General features: G+C 38.0%; 2 protein-coding genes across 2 annotated transcripts in view; both read right to left on the bottom strand.

Annotated features, from left to right (window-relative positions):
* NUP133 (nucleoporin 133) overlaps positions 1–4685 on the bottom strand; it is a 29977-nt gene extending 25292 nt beyond the window's left edge. The window contains exons 1-4 of the mRNA XM_058801999.1: positions 4453–4685; positions 3449–3567; positions 2561–2664; positions 1455–1562 (exon numbers count right to left, since the gene is read on the bottom strand). Coding sequence (XP_058657982.1) covers positions 1455–1562; positions 2561–2664; positions 3449–3567; positions 4453–4637 — 516 coding nt within the window. The 5' untranslated portion in view covers positions 4638–4685. The remainder of the gene's footprint in view (positions 1–1454; positions 1563–2560; positions 2665–3448; positions 3568–4452) is intronic.
* A 2177-nt stretch (positions 4686–6862) lies between these two features.
* Positions 6863–16184, bottom strand: part of LOC131555575 (ATP-binding cassette sub-family B member 10, mitochondrial-like) — a 52226-nt gene continuing 42904 nt past the window's right edge. The window contains exons 11-17 of the mRNA XM_058801677.1: positions 15650–15745; positions 12991–13200; positions 12648–12727; positions 10727–10907; positions 10448–10491; positions 8916–8950; positions 6863–8243 (exon numbers count right to left, since the gene is read on the bottom strand). Coding sequence (XP_058657660.1) covers positions 7952–8243; positions 8916–8950; positions 10448–10491; positions 10727–10907; positions 12648–12727; positions 12991–13200; positions 15650–15745 — 938 coding nt within the window. The 3' untranslated portion in view covers positions 6863–7951. The remainder of the gene's footprint in view (positions 8244–8915; positions 8951–10447; positions 10492–10726; positions 10908–12647; positions 12728–12990; positions 13201–15649; positions 15746–16184) is intronic.

The raw sequence follows: 16184 nt of genomic DNA, 5'->3' as shown, positions 1-16184 counted from the left end.
CTAAAGCTCTAACTTATTTTACACATCAAGGCTGTGGTTGACAAAGACATGACAAAGTAGCAAATACACATGGATAACACAGATAGACCTGGAACTGAATCACAAAAACATTCTGTAGCACAACTTAATTAGTGCAGGGAATGTTATACACATTTATTTTCCTACTGAACACTTTTTCTACTGGTTCTTGTTCCTGATAATTCAGGGTCTGCTGCTGAAATGCAAACAAAACTTACAGTTGTAAACCAGAAAGGGGCCTGTGGAGAATTTCAGATGCCAATAGTTAAAAGTTACTATGGAAGGCTTCAAATACAGATCATAATTTAGCAAAGAAACTGCTCTAGTGTCTTTAAGAGAAATATCAAATCACATGGCAGCTCTTCTTTTCAAAGGCATAGGCCTACAACGTAACTCAGGAAATCACAGATACCAAATTAAAAGTGTGAAGCAAGAGACTGTTCAGGTAGAGATTTAGAGAAAAGCATTGTACTTAATCAACTGGTTGTTAAAAAAAAGTAAAAATCACAGAACAGTAGAAGAACTGTAGGGGAATTGTTATAGAGCTCCTTGGAGTTTTCTAACCAATTTTTTACTAGACATTGACTTTTAGTTCACAAGTTAAAGAATGATGAAATAAAAAAATATAATAAAGCTTTAGGGTTAGGTGTGTTACTTCCTCTTAAACTAAGTCAGAACATTTCAGGTTTTATAAAATAATCCCAAAATACTAAGATTGCATTTTATCATCTGGAAGAGTAACACAACAACAAATCAAAAGAAAAGATCATATTACATATTCTGTGCTGCACAGCTTATTAGCCAGTTTTATCAGAGCATCACATATATTAACTGAAATCTAAGCTGAAAATGAGAGGTTCTTTTCATGAATGATAGTAACAGGCACGTTAACACACTTTCAGAACACAACTGATCTTTGAACCTCACCCTCCAATACAGTAACTCAGGGAAAAAACCACTTAGGAAACTCATCAGTCAAGACAGATTCAGTCTGTCCTTCCAGTGTCAAATTCCTTACAGAGAGCAGCCAAGGGAGGGTGCTGGGGTTTGCCTCTCAGCTATGGATACTGGGAATTAATCCACTGAACAATGTTTTCAACCAGCACTTAAACTGCACTTGGTCTGACCCCAGTTTTGATTGCCCTGGTGTTTGTTAACACAACACCTCTGAGTTTATTGCATTTTTAGGTAATCCTTAGAAAAACTATTATTTAATCTGATCCTATAGGATGCACAAGGTACAATTTAAAAGGACTAGCAGAAGTTTGTTTACTTCAAAGACATTTACTGCTAACTATCAATCCTGACCTTCTGAATAGATAGTGTACCATCAAATGTTTTCAAATACTTTGAATATATTCTTTTCACAAAAAAGGATATATTCAAAGTTATTCTTATGCCACTTTTAAACACACTAAAATGTAAAATTTGGTCACCTGAAGAGAAGGTGCTTCACCTGAAGAATTGAGACAAGATATAGCTGCTAAACTAGAACTCCATTGGAAGTCACTGGGTGGCAGCTGCAATTCCTTGCACAGAGATAACTGGAAGAAAGAAAGAGATGTCATAATAAATATGAGACTGGAAGAACTTATTCCTCAAAGTCTTTGGACTTTTTGACCCTGCTAAAAACTACATTTCAACTAACCAAGACACTGTATGAGAACCAAAAAAAAAGGTAATGAAACAATTTCAAGAAGGTTGTCACAACCAGCAAACAGCTAAAAAACATCTTGAAATTTTAAAATATCACTCGTTTTCTGTAGTTATTTCTGAGTGTTTCTCACAACATAGCAATAATGGATTATTTGACTATTCCTTAACATGACATTAAAAAAATATTAAACTAGAAATGCTTGAGAGAATTTATTAGGTACTAACAGGGTAGAGAGAGGAAACATTCACTCCCCTATGCCCTGGAAGTTAAACAACCAGAAAAATTTTAATCCCTTGAAAAATCTCTTCAGGTGCCAGAATGTGTACACCTGACACTCCCCTGTAAGTGCAGGACCTGCATAATGAACATACATTGTCCTGATTGAAAGAAACTGATTTTGTAACTTTGATTTTGTTTTTCTCTGACCATCTCTGAAATGATGCTGAAAGAAATACTGTCCAGAGGGATACAAAAATTCTTGACCTAAGAAATCTAGGCGTAACATATGTTCAGTACCTCTGAAATGAACCGTGTTTTTGGGGCTTGCTGCAAATTGAAAATTGGTCCCAGAATAACCTAAACCAATCCATAACATATCAACTAGATTTTAATTATCAAAATATCTTTATCAAGACTATGCAACCAAAGAGCCACACCTACTAAAATACGAAGAATTAATCTTAGTGCCAAGGTGAAATTAAAACTGAAGAGAAGGATATAAAAACTATAAGCTCTCTCAAAAGCTTCATGACTTCATATCAATGCTGCTTCTTTTTGGGGGAAACCAGACAAACTCCAGCTGAAAAAAAACCCAACCCCATAACTGCATAACTATAGTTGAAACAGTTATAAAGTACAGACTTTCCATCTTGACCCTTTAGTTACCTTAGCTACTGCAGACTGACCAATCTTCCAAATAATCAGCCTCTCCTTATGAACAAGCCAGGCCCATCCACTTTCATCCACTTGAACACTCAGCTGGTCATCAGCTACATAAAAAAGTAACTTCTTTAACGCATTCAGATTTTTAAAACACTGTAGAGTAACGTTTAAACCAATAAACTTTTATTCTTACATGAAAATAAGAAACATTTTCTATTAAACTAGTTCTCATGTTAGAATTTCCATCTATATGATTAACATATCAAATTACTACATCTAGTTTAAAAATCCATTTCATAAACCCTCAACCTTTGAGAATGAAGACAACCCCAAAACCCATTTCTATGTATTTAGAGTAGATTATAATAGCTCTGTAAATCGCTCAATAATTTAACATAATTTTTACAATACATATTTGGTTCCTCTTGTATCTACTATAAAGGAAAAACTTAGACACAGAGAAAAAATTGTTCAGGAGACCAATTTCTTGACCTCAGGGAAAGGTTTGCATGACTAGGGCTCTTGGAAGAGATAACAAATGGGAATTGAAATAAAGAAAAGTATTAAGCATCCACTCTAGGACACAGCAAAATCAAAAAGGTAAGGAAAAATCAATAAGTAAAAGCTATTAACAATCTACTATTAGCTTTCCTTATACCTTTGTTTTTTCACAATTAATTGCATAAGCAGCACCTGAAGGGTATTATCATGGATTCACACCCACATGGGCATTATTATAATTATTGTTACATAGAAAACCAGGCTGGATTCAAAGCAAGGCACAGACATTTTAGCTTCCCCTGTAAAGTCAGCATTTCAATGGCATCAACAACACATTAAGAATTTTCTCATCTGTCAATTTTCATGGAGAAAAATAACATCAGTTCTTACCATCAGCCTTCTTCAGGGCTTCCATAACCTTAACAGGCAGAGAGGATCCAAAAGCCTTAACGTCATAGTTAATAGTCTCAGTTGCTGTAGGAAGCTGGATAACTCTGGTAGGAGTTGCTCTTAAACAAAACAAAGTTACAGTTAACTTTTTATTGTTTATTCATCAGTTTCAGCAGACATTTACTTCATGAGTCTCTCTTTAGAAACAGATTTATGTAAAATAAATATACTTTCTCTGGGAACACCACCTACAGCAATAACTTGCTGGCTTCCTTACAAGTCACTAGCTGTCATCAAATTCTTTAAAGAACTGACTTTGAATATGCATTACTCCACCAGCAACAAACTCACTGTTCAACTTCTCTACACTCTGGTTATCTACAGAATAAAGACATTCAACATGTCTGTATTGTCTTCTGAACACAATGAGGTGGGCAAATTTCTCTGCTTTTACAAGTTAATGCCCTCTTTTTATTTCTCCTCACAATGATGTCTCAGACCTCCCTGCGTGAAATAGCAAAAGCTGATTCATAGCTAGTGGACAATCCTTGCACCCAGTTAGCAAAAATTATTAAGCAGGCTTGAAGTAAAAGTTCTCCAAAACTGAACATGGGCAATCCTCTTTATCTCAACTACACAACAAATAGCTGCTCCCAAGAAAAGAGATTATGAAGCCTGAAACTGCTCTGGGCTCATGCCGTATCTCAGTTTTGATCTCTATGGAAAGGAGAAGACAGGGGAAGAAGGTGGGAGAGGGGTGGGTGTGAAATGCCTGAACTTTGACTATTTTATCTTCCTTATAAATACGGAAGTTCTTATAATTTTCATATATCATACTTGTATCACACAGGGACATATCTGCGGAATCTGCGAATTCATAAGCTAATAAGGGGTACCCATAACGCCGAACACGTGGTGCAGTGTATGTACGGCTTTAATGCACAGAACTGTAATGTACCCCACACTGGCTCGGGCACCCAACAGCGGGCAGGGCCGGGACTCACCGCGCCGAGAGGGAGCCGCTCCTCCGCGCCGCCGGCGAGAACAGCACCGGGGAGGCGGCTGCCGCCACGACCGGCAGGCCCTTCTTGCCGCCCGGCCGGGAGAGAGGGCTGGGTGCGGCGCTGCCCAGGGGCCTGCGGGCCGACCCGCCTGGGGTCCGCGGCGAGGCGGGAGTCGACGGGAACATGGCTGTGGATGCGGGAGCGGCACCGGCACCGCGCTCCCGCCGGGCGCCCGCTGAGCGCGTCACCGCGGGGCGGGGCCGAGCGGGAACGGCCGGGGGCCGAGCGGAGCAGAGGGCGACCGGGAGGAGCTGGGAGGAGCCGAACGGAGCCGAGTGAGACCGGGAGGAGCTGGGAGGAGCCGAGCGGAGCCGAGAGAGCCCGGGAGGAGCCGAACGGAGCCGAATGAGACCGGGAGGAGCTGGGAGGAGCCGGGAGGAGCCGAACGGCTCCGGGTGGCGCCGAACAGAATCCGAGCGCGGCGCGGCCCCTGCTGGGGAGCGGTGGCAACCCCGCAGCGGCCGCTGGTGCAGGGCACCCGGCCCGGCACTGTGGGGGTGAATGGCGACCCGGGCTGCTCCTCAGCGCCGCCGGTCTTCAGCGCCAAAGTGAGACACGGTCCTCTCACTCAGATCTTCCTGAAGCTGTGCTCCGTCCTTCGGTGTCTTCCTTTCCCTTTGGGTACCATTCCTTGCTGAGTTCCTGCGATTAGCTGGCACTAACCAGCTGGATGTGATCAAAAAGCAGCTGTTCAAAGACCATTTGGAAGGACGCATTTTTCTGTAGCAGCTGTTCAAAGATCATTTTTTCAGGACGCATTTATGTTTAAAATAGCCTGTGTATACCTGTGTTTGTCCCCAAATTTCTAATTAATTAAATAAATAAATATACAAAACCATATTCCGTGCAGACTTTGGTACATTTCACATCCATGGTAAATAACAACCTGGCACTACAGCTATTCTATAGTATAAAAATAGATTTTGGCCTTCAAGGGGATCTAAATGCTCAATGGCATCAGCTGGCAAGAAATAGCTCAGAAATTACGTACCACCCTCTTGGGGAAGAAGTTGAGTGTATATTAACAACAAAGCAAATCAGTTAAGCTAAATTAACTAAAAATAGAATATTAAAAAAATCATATAACTTTTCAAACTGTGTTCTTTGATAATAGATTCAGGGCTGTTAGGCTTTTTATGTGGATTGTGGTCCCCTATGAATCCCAAATGCAGATGAAATAAATTTGAGATGGTTCATCTGGCAGGACTGAAGTATGAGGCACCTGTCAGTGTCAGTGCTTTGTCTTTTTCATTCAAATAAGCTCCTTTGGCTTTGATTTTATGCAAAAAGCAAAATACTAAAATTTAGTGGAGTATCACTATATTGCTACATTAATATAGTATCTTTCTATATAGCCTTCATTATACATATGATGCTAAATCATCAGGTTACTGTCACTTCATCAAGAAAAACAAACTAGGAAATGCACACACAAATAAGCAAATACAGAAAAATCTGGAAGAAAATTCAAGATGACATCCACATTTCCCAACATTGATGATTGGTGACATTCAAATTATTTGAAAAACTGAAAGCTCCTCTTCACAGCTCATTCCTAAAATATTTTAAGCGATGCAGCATGAGCAGTTGTGTTTTGCTGATTGAACCCTATCTATATGCAGCTACACTTCCTCAGGGAATTAGTTGGCTTCCTTTGGCTGTCCCAGCCCTGTAAGAGCTCCATCTTCAGGAGAGGGACACAATTCAACATTCAAATCTCATTTGCTACACAGAAATAATTTGTACTCATACCAGTTAGAGACTTAACCAGTTCTTGACTGTCCCATAAATATCCCAAGAAGTTTTTTGATGGTTCTAACTCAAATAAAGTCTGCTAACCAATGTACCTGCTATGACAAACATTTGCCTTTTGGTGAACTAGAGCTTTTGTGTAGCTTTTCCACTTCTTTGTCAGCTGCAATACCTGCCAAGACAACTAATGAGCACAAGACATGAAACACTCATTCAGTTCAGCTGCAAGTAATTCCTGTAACCCGTGTAAATACAGGGATAAAGGGGCTCATTAGATCTCAGGTAAGGAGAAATTACATGAGTGAGGATTACAGATGCAAACCCCTCTAAATACATTAACTAATAGTCCACATTGAAATTAAACATTGGGTCACAAACAGTTTTTGCATATCTTTAGTACAACATATGCTTCTAGGAAAATTTTATCTGAAGATACAATCACATCTGGATGTCATTTTATTTTTATTCTCTAATACTTTCACTATATTCCACAAGGTGCCATTAATGGCGCTAACATTTTAAGCTTGCCCAGCACTAGGTATTTCAGGTATTGCCAATAAGGTCTTCCAGCCACAAGTTTTCCTAGCATGGATGAGTTTTAATGTGACTTGAAGTTTCTAGCTTTGTAAAATCTCCTTGTGGGGTTTTGCATCTCCAGAGATTCTATTGAAAGAGACTCTTCAATCAGAAACATGAGGGAAACTTTTCACTGCCAAACATATCCCCCTGCAGTTATTCAAATTAATGTAATGCTGCTATTTTACTAGTTGTCCTTGAGAAGGTTGTTTACTGGTTGTTTCTAATAGAGTAGTTAGGCAAAACTCATGATTTCTATCACTGAAATTTTAATTAACAATACAAAACTTACATATGCCTTTAAAAAGGACAAAAACATATGTGGGAGGTCATGTTGTTTTGGACATCATCTTAGAAAGGAAGTGAAACTAAAGAAATGGGAAGATAGAAAAGAGAAGAAAACACATGCAAATTTTCGATTTTCCTATGTGACTTCATATAGTAATACACTTCCTTTGTGCTTTTGTAAAGTCAGTTTTTTTGTTTGGTTGCCTTTTTTTCCATTTTGTTTTATTAAAGAACTTTCCTCCAACTTGTGCTTTCATACTCTCTAAAATGTGTCTTAATATGTAATTCTCTACAGGAACTGTAGATGGAGATCATAGTCAAGTTCAGAACACATAATCACATTTCAGAACAAACAGTAACTGGAAGGACTGTGTAGTGGAAGTCAGACAGAACTTTCAGAGTGTGTTAGTGTCATGCATTTTTGAATTCCAGCATTTTAAGACTAATGACAAGCACAAAACATGAAAGTTCCTGGGAATGAGAGAGACAATGATATGAAAATGATAAGATTGTCATTTAATTACCTTTAAAATACTGAACTTACTTGAGAATGGAACACATCTTCATATAGAGCATTACAGGAAACAAGATTCTAGACAGCCTCAAAATAACACAAGCAGAAAAATCTATACCCTGAAATTATCCCAGTGTGACAGATATTTTTAAAAGTTACAATAGTTATTAAAAAGCTTTCAATAAAAAGTTTAAACACATTTAAGTTTCAAAAGAATATTTTGTACATTTTGGAAAAATATAACATTTACTTTACATAACTGAAACATAAGTTATAGTCTTTGAAGTTTGTAATTATTCATACATTGTCTCATACATTTTCTTTTAATATATCCTTTCCTCTGGATTGTAAATCCAATGCAAAAGTATCATTATTCTGAAGAAAAGCTTGTTTCTGCATTAGTTTCCTGAAAAGTCCATTTGGATTTGCAAGTAGTTCCTCATGTTTCCCACATTCCAGAATTTTACCCTGGCCAAGGACTGCAACGAAATCAGCATTTTGAATAGTAGACAGACGGTGAGCAATGATTAGGACTGTCCTCCCTTCCATCAGCCGGTCCAGAGCTTCTTGCACCAGATACTCATTTTCAGCATCCAAAGCACTAGCAACAAATGGGGTGGGGATGGGAGAGAGGAGGAGATTTGTTATTGTAAGGCAGGTTGGTTTTGTATGCATGAGGCTTATTTTGCCAAAACTGCAAACCCTCTCTATTTGTGGTGAAGATGAACCACTGCAACTGCAGGAAAGTTTAATGAACATGCTCAGTGCTCACTTCCAAGTTATAGGCATGACATATTCTCATATGCAAAAATAAGCATTGAGAAATAACACCAAAGTAAGTAGGTGGAAAAAAAATCAGTTACACTGCACAATAATCCTATTTCTTTTACACGAGGATCTAAGTTTAAACTAAAGATCCCAAAAAGCCTTCAGCAGATGTTTCAAAGTCATGTTACATATTATGAATGTAGCTCCATGAAAAATCACAATGTACCAGCTATCCTTTCTGCTTTGCATAAACACTTTTTATTATAGGTTTCCTAAACAAGTCACACATTCTAGAAGGCACATTCTTTTTTGTGACTAGAGAGCAATAAGGGGCTAGATAATGTATAATGAGAAAAGAAAATTAAAGAAAAGAAACGAAAAGAGAAAGAAAAGAAAAGGGAAAGAAAAGAAGATGGAAAGAAAAGAAGATGGAAAGAAAACAGGGAACAATTCCCAAATCTGAGTTTTACAGGTACATAATTTTTAAGTTTCTTTTTCTTCTTACCTTGTTGCTTCATCTAACAAAAGAATTTTAGGATTCTGAAAAAGAAAGTAAAATTGGTTATAATAACAATTAAACAAGATCTGAATATTTATGTCAATAGAGAAGAGGATTCATATAGCTTAAAACTCCAAGTAAGAGTACCTACTTCATCAAAAGTGTCATTCAAAGCATTACTTCTGAGAAATCTAAATGCTAAGAGGACAAAACGGAACCAATACTCCTCCATTTTCAAATTTTCCAAACTCGAACAGCAAAATACTATTCCTGGACAGCCATTTGAAAGATACAAACTAAAGGGGGTGAGATGATTTTTAAGGCATTCTTGGCAGCACTGTGGTCAAAAGTTCTACATTGTTATGTGGCTCTTTCACAGAGGCTCAGCTACCCTCTGCTTGCAATCAGTCTGCTATATAAAACTGTCTTAGTAACTGAAAGTAACCAAGCCCTACCAACAAGCAGTATTTCACTCACAGGTAAAACACATAGTACTTAAGAACTAGCATTTAAGAACTTCTCCCAGTTAGATTATAAAAAAAAAAAATTACCAGCACTCAAATCCCTTAGAAGAATTCACTACTGAATTACAGAAAATAACCAAACTTCCTTGATAAAGTTGAGAGTAAAAGCTTTACTCTTTATCTGGGACAGACAGGACTTCACTAAACCCTCAAATATCCCAGTATATCAACTACTCATTTATTTTTTATAACCTTTTTACTTCCACAACATTAAGTCTTTAATCCCATGAACCGTATAAAATGCATGGCTTGAAATAGAATCAGCTTCTCAGCATCAGTGGTAAAAGAGAACATGTGTAATGAAATTCCTATTAATCTAGCAGAACTGGGCATGCCAGGATGCTACAGACACCTGTGTGGCTTAACATGAATGTAAACTGTGTTCAGCAAGGATCAAAACTTCCAGCTGAGCATCAGCACCAAACTGCCTTCTTGCAAGCCCCTGTGGCTGTCCCTGAACCAAACTGTCTGTTGTTCTGATCCTCAGATGCCCCCTTAAATTTTTGCAGCACAGAGCCTGCCCTGAAGCTAGGCCCACACCAATCTTCAAAGAAAAACATGACACTACATTCTGCCTGAAATATCACCTTGGTCCAAATCCAGGCCATCTCCCCTCAAAGCTAAGACAAGGCATCTGAAGTCCTAGTAAACTGCAACCCAGAAAAATTAACCCATGAATGACAGAGATCTGAACAGAGTCATGTCATATATGTGTTTAATAGCATCACATTTTTAAAGTCTTCCTTCATTCCTTGACCTCATCTTATGGAAATGGGCCATTTTACAATGATTTAACATCAGTCTTTCAAAAAACATGGCTAAAATATAGGGAGAAGCACTGACATTAAGTAAGTTGTCATTAATTAAGTCACTCAGCCCTTCATTAACATAAAAGATACAGTTTTCCCTTTTCAAAATATTTTCCTGCCTCTCCCATTGAAATACCTCATCCTTGTTAATCCCTCCTACTTCCCCCCAAGAAGTAATTAAATAGTTATTTGGGTGCTGGCTTACCTTGAGCAGAGCTCGAGCAATTGCAATTCGCTGCTTCTGTCCACCTGGGGAAAAATAATCAGTAAATTGAAACAGGAAAACAGATGTCAGGTAATTTTAACTGAATGCCTGGGCTGAGCAGAATTAGGTCCATGTACTTTAGTGGGGAATGAAGGGTGGATTCTCTTAATACTTATGGCAGGCCACAGCTTGGAGAAAAAAATAGTAACAAAAAATGACAGAATTTTTACATCACTCAGTAGCATCAAGATTTTTAAAATAAGCAAAATAAGGACGTACCTGAAAGCAAAACTCCTTTTTCTCCAACTACAGTGTCAAACCCTTTTGGAAAATCTCTGATAAAATTAGCAGCATTTGCTATTTCAGCAACTTTCTGAATCTCCTCTGCAGTCACAGTAGAAGGATCCTCTGCACCATAGGCAATATTTTCAGCAATAGAACAGGAGAAGAGAATTGGTTCCTGACAAATGCAAACACATAACTGGTATGGTAGATCTGTAATTGTGTGCACATGTTATCTAGCATGTCAGATAACATAAATCCCACTTACAAGACTCCACCTACAATATCCATAAAAATAATACATAAGCTAGAGTTAATTGAATAAAAGACTAATAAAAAACCTCCTCCCCTAACACCAACGTGGACAGTGAAAACCAATTAAAAATTAAGTTGCTTTTTTAACTGACAAAACATAACTATCAATTCCTAATATTTTAGGAAGAGCTTAGGAAGAGCTATACATTCAAACATCAAAAGTCCTTCCTTTGTATTTTGCCTCATATCATCACAATGGAAGGGATAGAGCACCTATCCTGTGAGGGGAGGCTGAAAGAGATGGGGCTGTTCAGCCTGGAGAAGAAAAGGCTCCAGAGGGACCTGATGGTTGTGTTACAGGACTTAAAGTGGGGGCTCTAAGAAAAATGGAAACACTTTTTAGCAGGGCCTGTTGTCATGGGACAAGGGGTTAGGGTTTTAAACTAAAGGTGAGTTGGTTTAGATTAGATATAAGGAAGACTTTTTTACAATGCAGGTGGTGAAACACTGGAAGAGGTTTCCCAGAGAGGTAGTGGATGCTCCATCCTTGGAAACATTCCAAGTCAGGCTCACTCAAGCATGGGGCTCTGACCAACCACATCTAGTTGTGCTTCCTCAATGCAGGGGGATTGGATTAGATGACATTTAAAGGTCCCTTCCAACCCAAACTATTCTGTGATTTGCAACAATGGTGATTCTTTTCTTAATCTCTACACAGATTCTATGGCATTATGTGCATTTAATTTGTATTCAAGCTTGCAACAGAGAACTGTGATAGGACAAGTGATGTACAATGGGAAAATGTCTAAAATAAGGTAAGTGAGCTCTGTTTAAAAAGTAAAGTCATGTTCTTTGAATACCAGTATTGACCTCCTACTGGTTATTTAAATGGAATAGATTATTTCAAAAAGAAAAATGCTAATGTGCCAACAAGAAAATAATTTTTGCAGAAAAGCTTTTGGTGGCATTATTACATAAGGAAATTGTTTTGAAATGCAACAAATACTCAGTTACTCTTATGCTTTTAATCAGAACATCAACCTAACAGTTAATTGCACTGTGAAGTATCTGGGGAGACGAGGGAATGAACATTTTAATTGATGAAATAGTTTATTTTTAAGACACCATTGACTTCCAGAGTCTGGAGGATGCTAGGAAGGTGATACTTACTATAAAAGTAAGTAAATGCTACCTGTGATGTATTTTCATGCTTTCCTAATGGAGATTATGGTTTCCTGGAAACTATTCAGAGCACAGAAGGTCAATTTTTTAAATGGTTGTGTAAAATATGATTGTGTGACTTTTATCAATAGAAAAGGTAATTAAGTGTTAAGATTTTTGTTACTTTCTTCAACAAATTATAGCAAGCATTAGGTTGGTCATACCTACACAATTTACAGCAATTTACTTTCCAGTCTCCACCTGCACACTTTTCTTCTATACTAACATTTTGGATCTCTGTGATTATGTAAAAACAGACTATTGAATACTGGAACTGGCTCTAAATACTTATTTTTAGAACAAAACATGTGCAACAGCAGTTATGGTGAGATGGAGGGATTTCACGGAGAAGCAAGATTATGTCTTTTTAAAAAGAAGGAAAGTGAGGAAAAGGTAGTTGATCACATAATTTCATCCACTTGGATTTCTTTTTCTTCCTTACCTGACTTACTGTTCCAATCTTTGTCCTGAACCACAGTGGATTTAACTGACGGATATCAAAGCCATCAACGGTGATAGTACCTTAAGTTAGGAAACAGTGAAATCAAGTGTGTTTGACACATACTGAAAGTGTCTGAAGGAACAGCTGAGAATGACAACCCCTGGGGAATCACACACTCTACTGGTGGGTCAGAAATGCAAAGCTATGCAGGCACCACCACAAGGTAACCATATACCCCAGAAGGAGACATGGAGCTCAAGCACAGGAACCCCAGCTGTTTATAAGGTTTATCTGAGATGCAAAGCATGAACTGTTCCAAATGAGAGTTATACACAAACCATACCTGAGATAGGATCATACAGCCGCAGCAGAAGGGATACAATTGTTGATTTCCCTGTACCACTTGGGCCAACAAGAGCCATAACGGAGCCAGCTGGAATGGAAAGGCTGAAATCTTTGAAAATGGATACTTCTGGACGTGTTGGATATGCAAATTCAACATCTTTGAATTCCAAAGCACCTCTGAATACGTCTTTGTCTAATGTGATTCCCTCTATATAACAAAGAATAAAATACAGAAATGTGAACAGAAACAAAAATTAGCTCAGCCCTCCTAGAACTTGCTTTATAGACACTCAATAGAAGTATCTATCTCCACATTCAATCTATGGATAACTGCAAGCCACAATTCAGGACCACAGTGGTTATATTTCAGCCATGAGTGAATCAGTGTGGTATACCAATCATTCCTGAATGCAATTTCAGGTTGCTCACCAGCATGGAACCTGTAGGCTACCTCCAGCAAGAGGGAGAATTTGCATCTTGCTAATACCTAGCCACTAACACCAATCACATCTCATAGAATTATCTGAATTAGTGAACATACTGTAAACAATTAAAGCTTTGTCAATTAGGAGCAATGAAATAAAAAGGCATTGGTGAAGGCCAAAGTCCCGTTGCCACAGAACACAAAAAGATAAACATTGCAAATCATTTATTGCCCTTTCACCGAGCCACAAAAGTCACCTGAAGCAGCCCCCTCTGAACAAGAGCAGTTCCTGTCACTGGAATTAAGCTGCTGCTACGTTTGTTGCACTAACAGACAATTTTTAGTTTTATTTTCTCCTTTCAGTGGAAAGAATACTTAATAAATTCAAATACCAATCAGAGGTCTAACTCTTAGGCAACAGCTCACTGAAATGAAAATTTCAGTTTGTGAAATTTTCCATCAATGAAACCACCATGAATTAACAACTACCAAAGTTAAATAAAACCAGCTTCTTTCTGGAACACAGCATTTGACTTAAACAAGTTTCTTAATATCATTATTAGAAAAAGCTGATAAATAGTTAAGACAAAGAAACAAAATTTCTTCAAGCCCTGTTAAAACCCAGTGACACACATCCATACAAAGCAAATTAATTGGACAAGTGGGGCTGCATTCCCAAAAGATGAAGTTCCCACCAACTTTGTAAAAACTGGCAGTACTAGAGCAATACCCGAGTCATGTTTGTTTGTGCTGGAGAAGCACAGCTCAAACCCTTAATTCTTTTCAGATGCAGCACACAAGTAACTCCCAACCAGCCATAGCATGGGGTAGCATATGCCAATGTTTGGTTAAACAGTAACTGTGGATAGGAAACAAAGACACCCATCAGTAGCAATCAAGATTTCACTAGTTCTGCTCTTTCTTTCCAGGTTTCCATTTCTTCTCCAGGCTTTCAGTTTAATGATAGTATCATTGGAATGGAAAAGGCAAAAGCATGCAATTCCAGATTCCTTCCTTGACTTTAACCAATGGACATACACACTATAATGTTTCCACAATAGCCTGTAAACCTCCTTTTCAGAAAATAAATGTGTTTGCTAAATCCTGTTTTAGCAGCATAATCCTTATTACCACAGCATCAAGTAATCACTTAACTTAAGTCTCAGTTGCAGTTATTGCACACTCTATCCATGGCCTGGAACACTGAATGTACTGCAATACAGGAAGTCTGCTACCACAAGTCCTTCCTCCATACATCACTGTAATAATATCTAAAAGCTATGTACTTGTCTCTTGTTTGGATTCTAGACACAAGAAAAAAGACATTATTCTTTGTTCCCAAGATATCTGCTGTCATCAACAACAACCAGAGTTCTACAAAAATAAAATCTTGCCCCCTCAAATGAAGAAGAAATGTGGGTAGTATTACTGCAAGGAGAAATGTGCAAATCACTCCAAAAGCAACACCTGCTGTAGCTACACATCCATACTATTCCAAGAAGCAGAAGTCCCCCTATCAGCCCTACCCTTTACTTTTATTGCCCAGTCATGCCTCAGTCCCTGATTCCTATGGCAGATCAAAAACTCAGTTTAGTATGTGCTGCTGAAAGGCCTCAAATTGTGTGTTTGAAAGTTAGGACTCATATCAACATGTCTTACTATGGGCTGATTTTCACTGGATCAGTATGAAATGTTTAAGCTTGCAATACTCTTAATGAAAACCACCTGGTTTTGAAAGCTCTGATCATTTCTGAGCCATTAGAGACGAGCATGGTAAACTGTTCAGTGGAAATATGAGATACAGCCATCTCAAAGAGCTCCTCCCTCCTCTCCTTTTTCTTCTTTCCACTCTTTTCGCTCTAAAGCTGAATCAATAGGAAGTAGTGATGACATCAACAAATTCCAAAAAGCTAGAAATGACCATGTCCTCAGTCCCATAAATTAGAAAGTAATATGATTCAAAATCATATTCTGAATTAAATAAATAAAAAATAATTAAACCAAAAGTAATTAATTAAGCTAACCTTTTGGTCTCTAAAATTTTTTATTAAAGAAATTTTTCAGCATCTGTTTCGTACTTAGGTAAAGTCAGAAGGATGATTATGACTATATTTAGTTTCTTTGAAAATTATCTAAGTCAGTACTACCTTTAAGTGTTACACACACCTTTCTAAAGTATTGCTGACCTATGAGACAAAATCAACCTTTAAACAGTAACAAACAAAGAACCTACCATTAAATGGAAGTTGGGGCTTCCTTTCAATAAGTTCCCAAAGACGTCCACCAGCACCTAGTCCTTTCATAAGCTCAGAATAAAAGGAACTTAGACCTAAACAGAAAGCAGAACAGTATTATGCATCCATATGCAATGGAAGACATAGAAGAGATAAAAATAGCATTATACTTTTCAGCAGCAGCATTGAAGGATCAGATGTGTAGAGAATTTTTATTTCAACAAACTGTTAAAAGTGTTAAATCCTATCTAGTTTCATTTGAGAGCTGCCAATAACCCTTATTCACCATTCTTCTTTATATCTGTAAAACAAATTACTCAGAAGAAAAGAAAATGTTAATACGCTCCAGCTTATGTGTATACACTACAGCCTTTCCCATTCACTTGTCAGGAAGAACAGCATCCAACTTTAGGAAAATGGCTTTGCATTCTACCAGCTATATTCCCAGATCATTCAGCAGAACAGAGCATTCTGAATGCTCTTCTTTGTCAGATAAGTTTACATTAATACAGGGTAGCCTGGCTGAGTCAGCTG

This window comes from Ammospiza caudacuta, chromosome 3, assembly GCF_027887145.1.
Source record: "Ammospiza caudacuta isolate bAmmCau1 chromosome 3, bAmmCau1.pri, whole genome shotgun sequence".
Lineage (NCBI taxonomy): Eukaryota > Metazoa > Chordata > Aves > Passeriformes > Passerellidae > Ammospiza > Ammospiza caudacuta.
The sequence above is the reverse complement of the archived record's forward strand: the minus strand, read 5'-3'. Positions and strand labels throughout refer to the sequence as shown.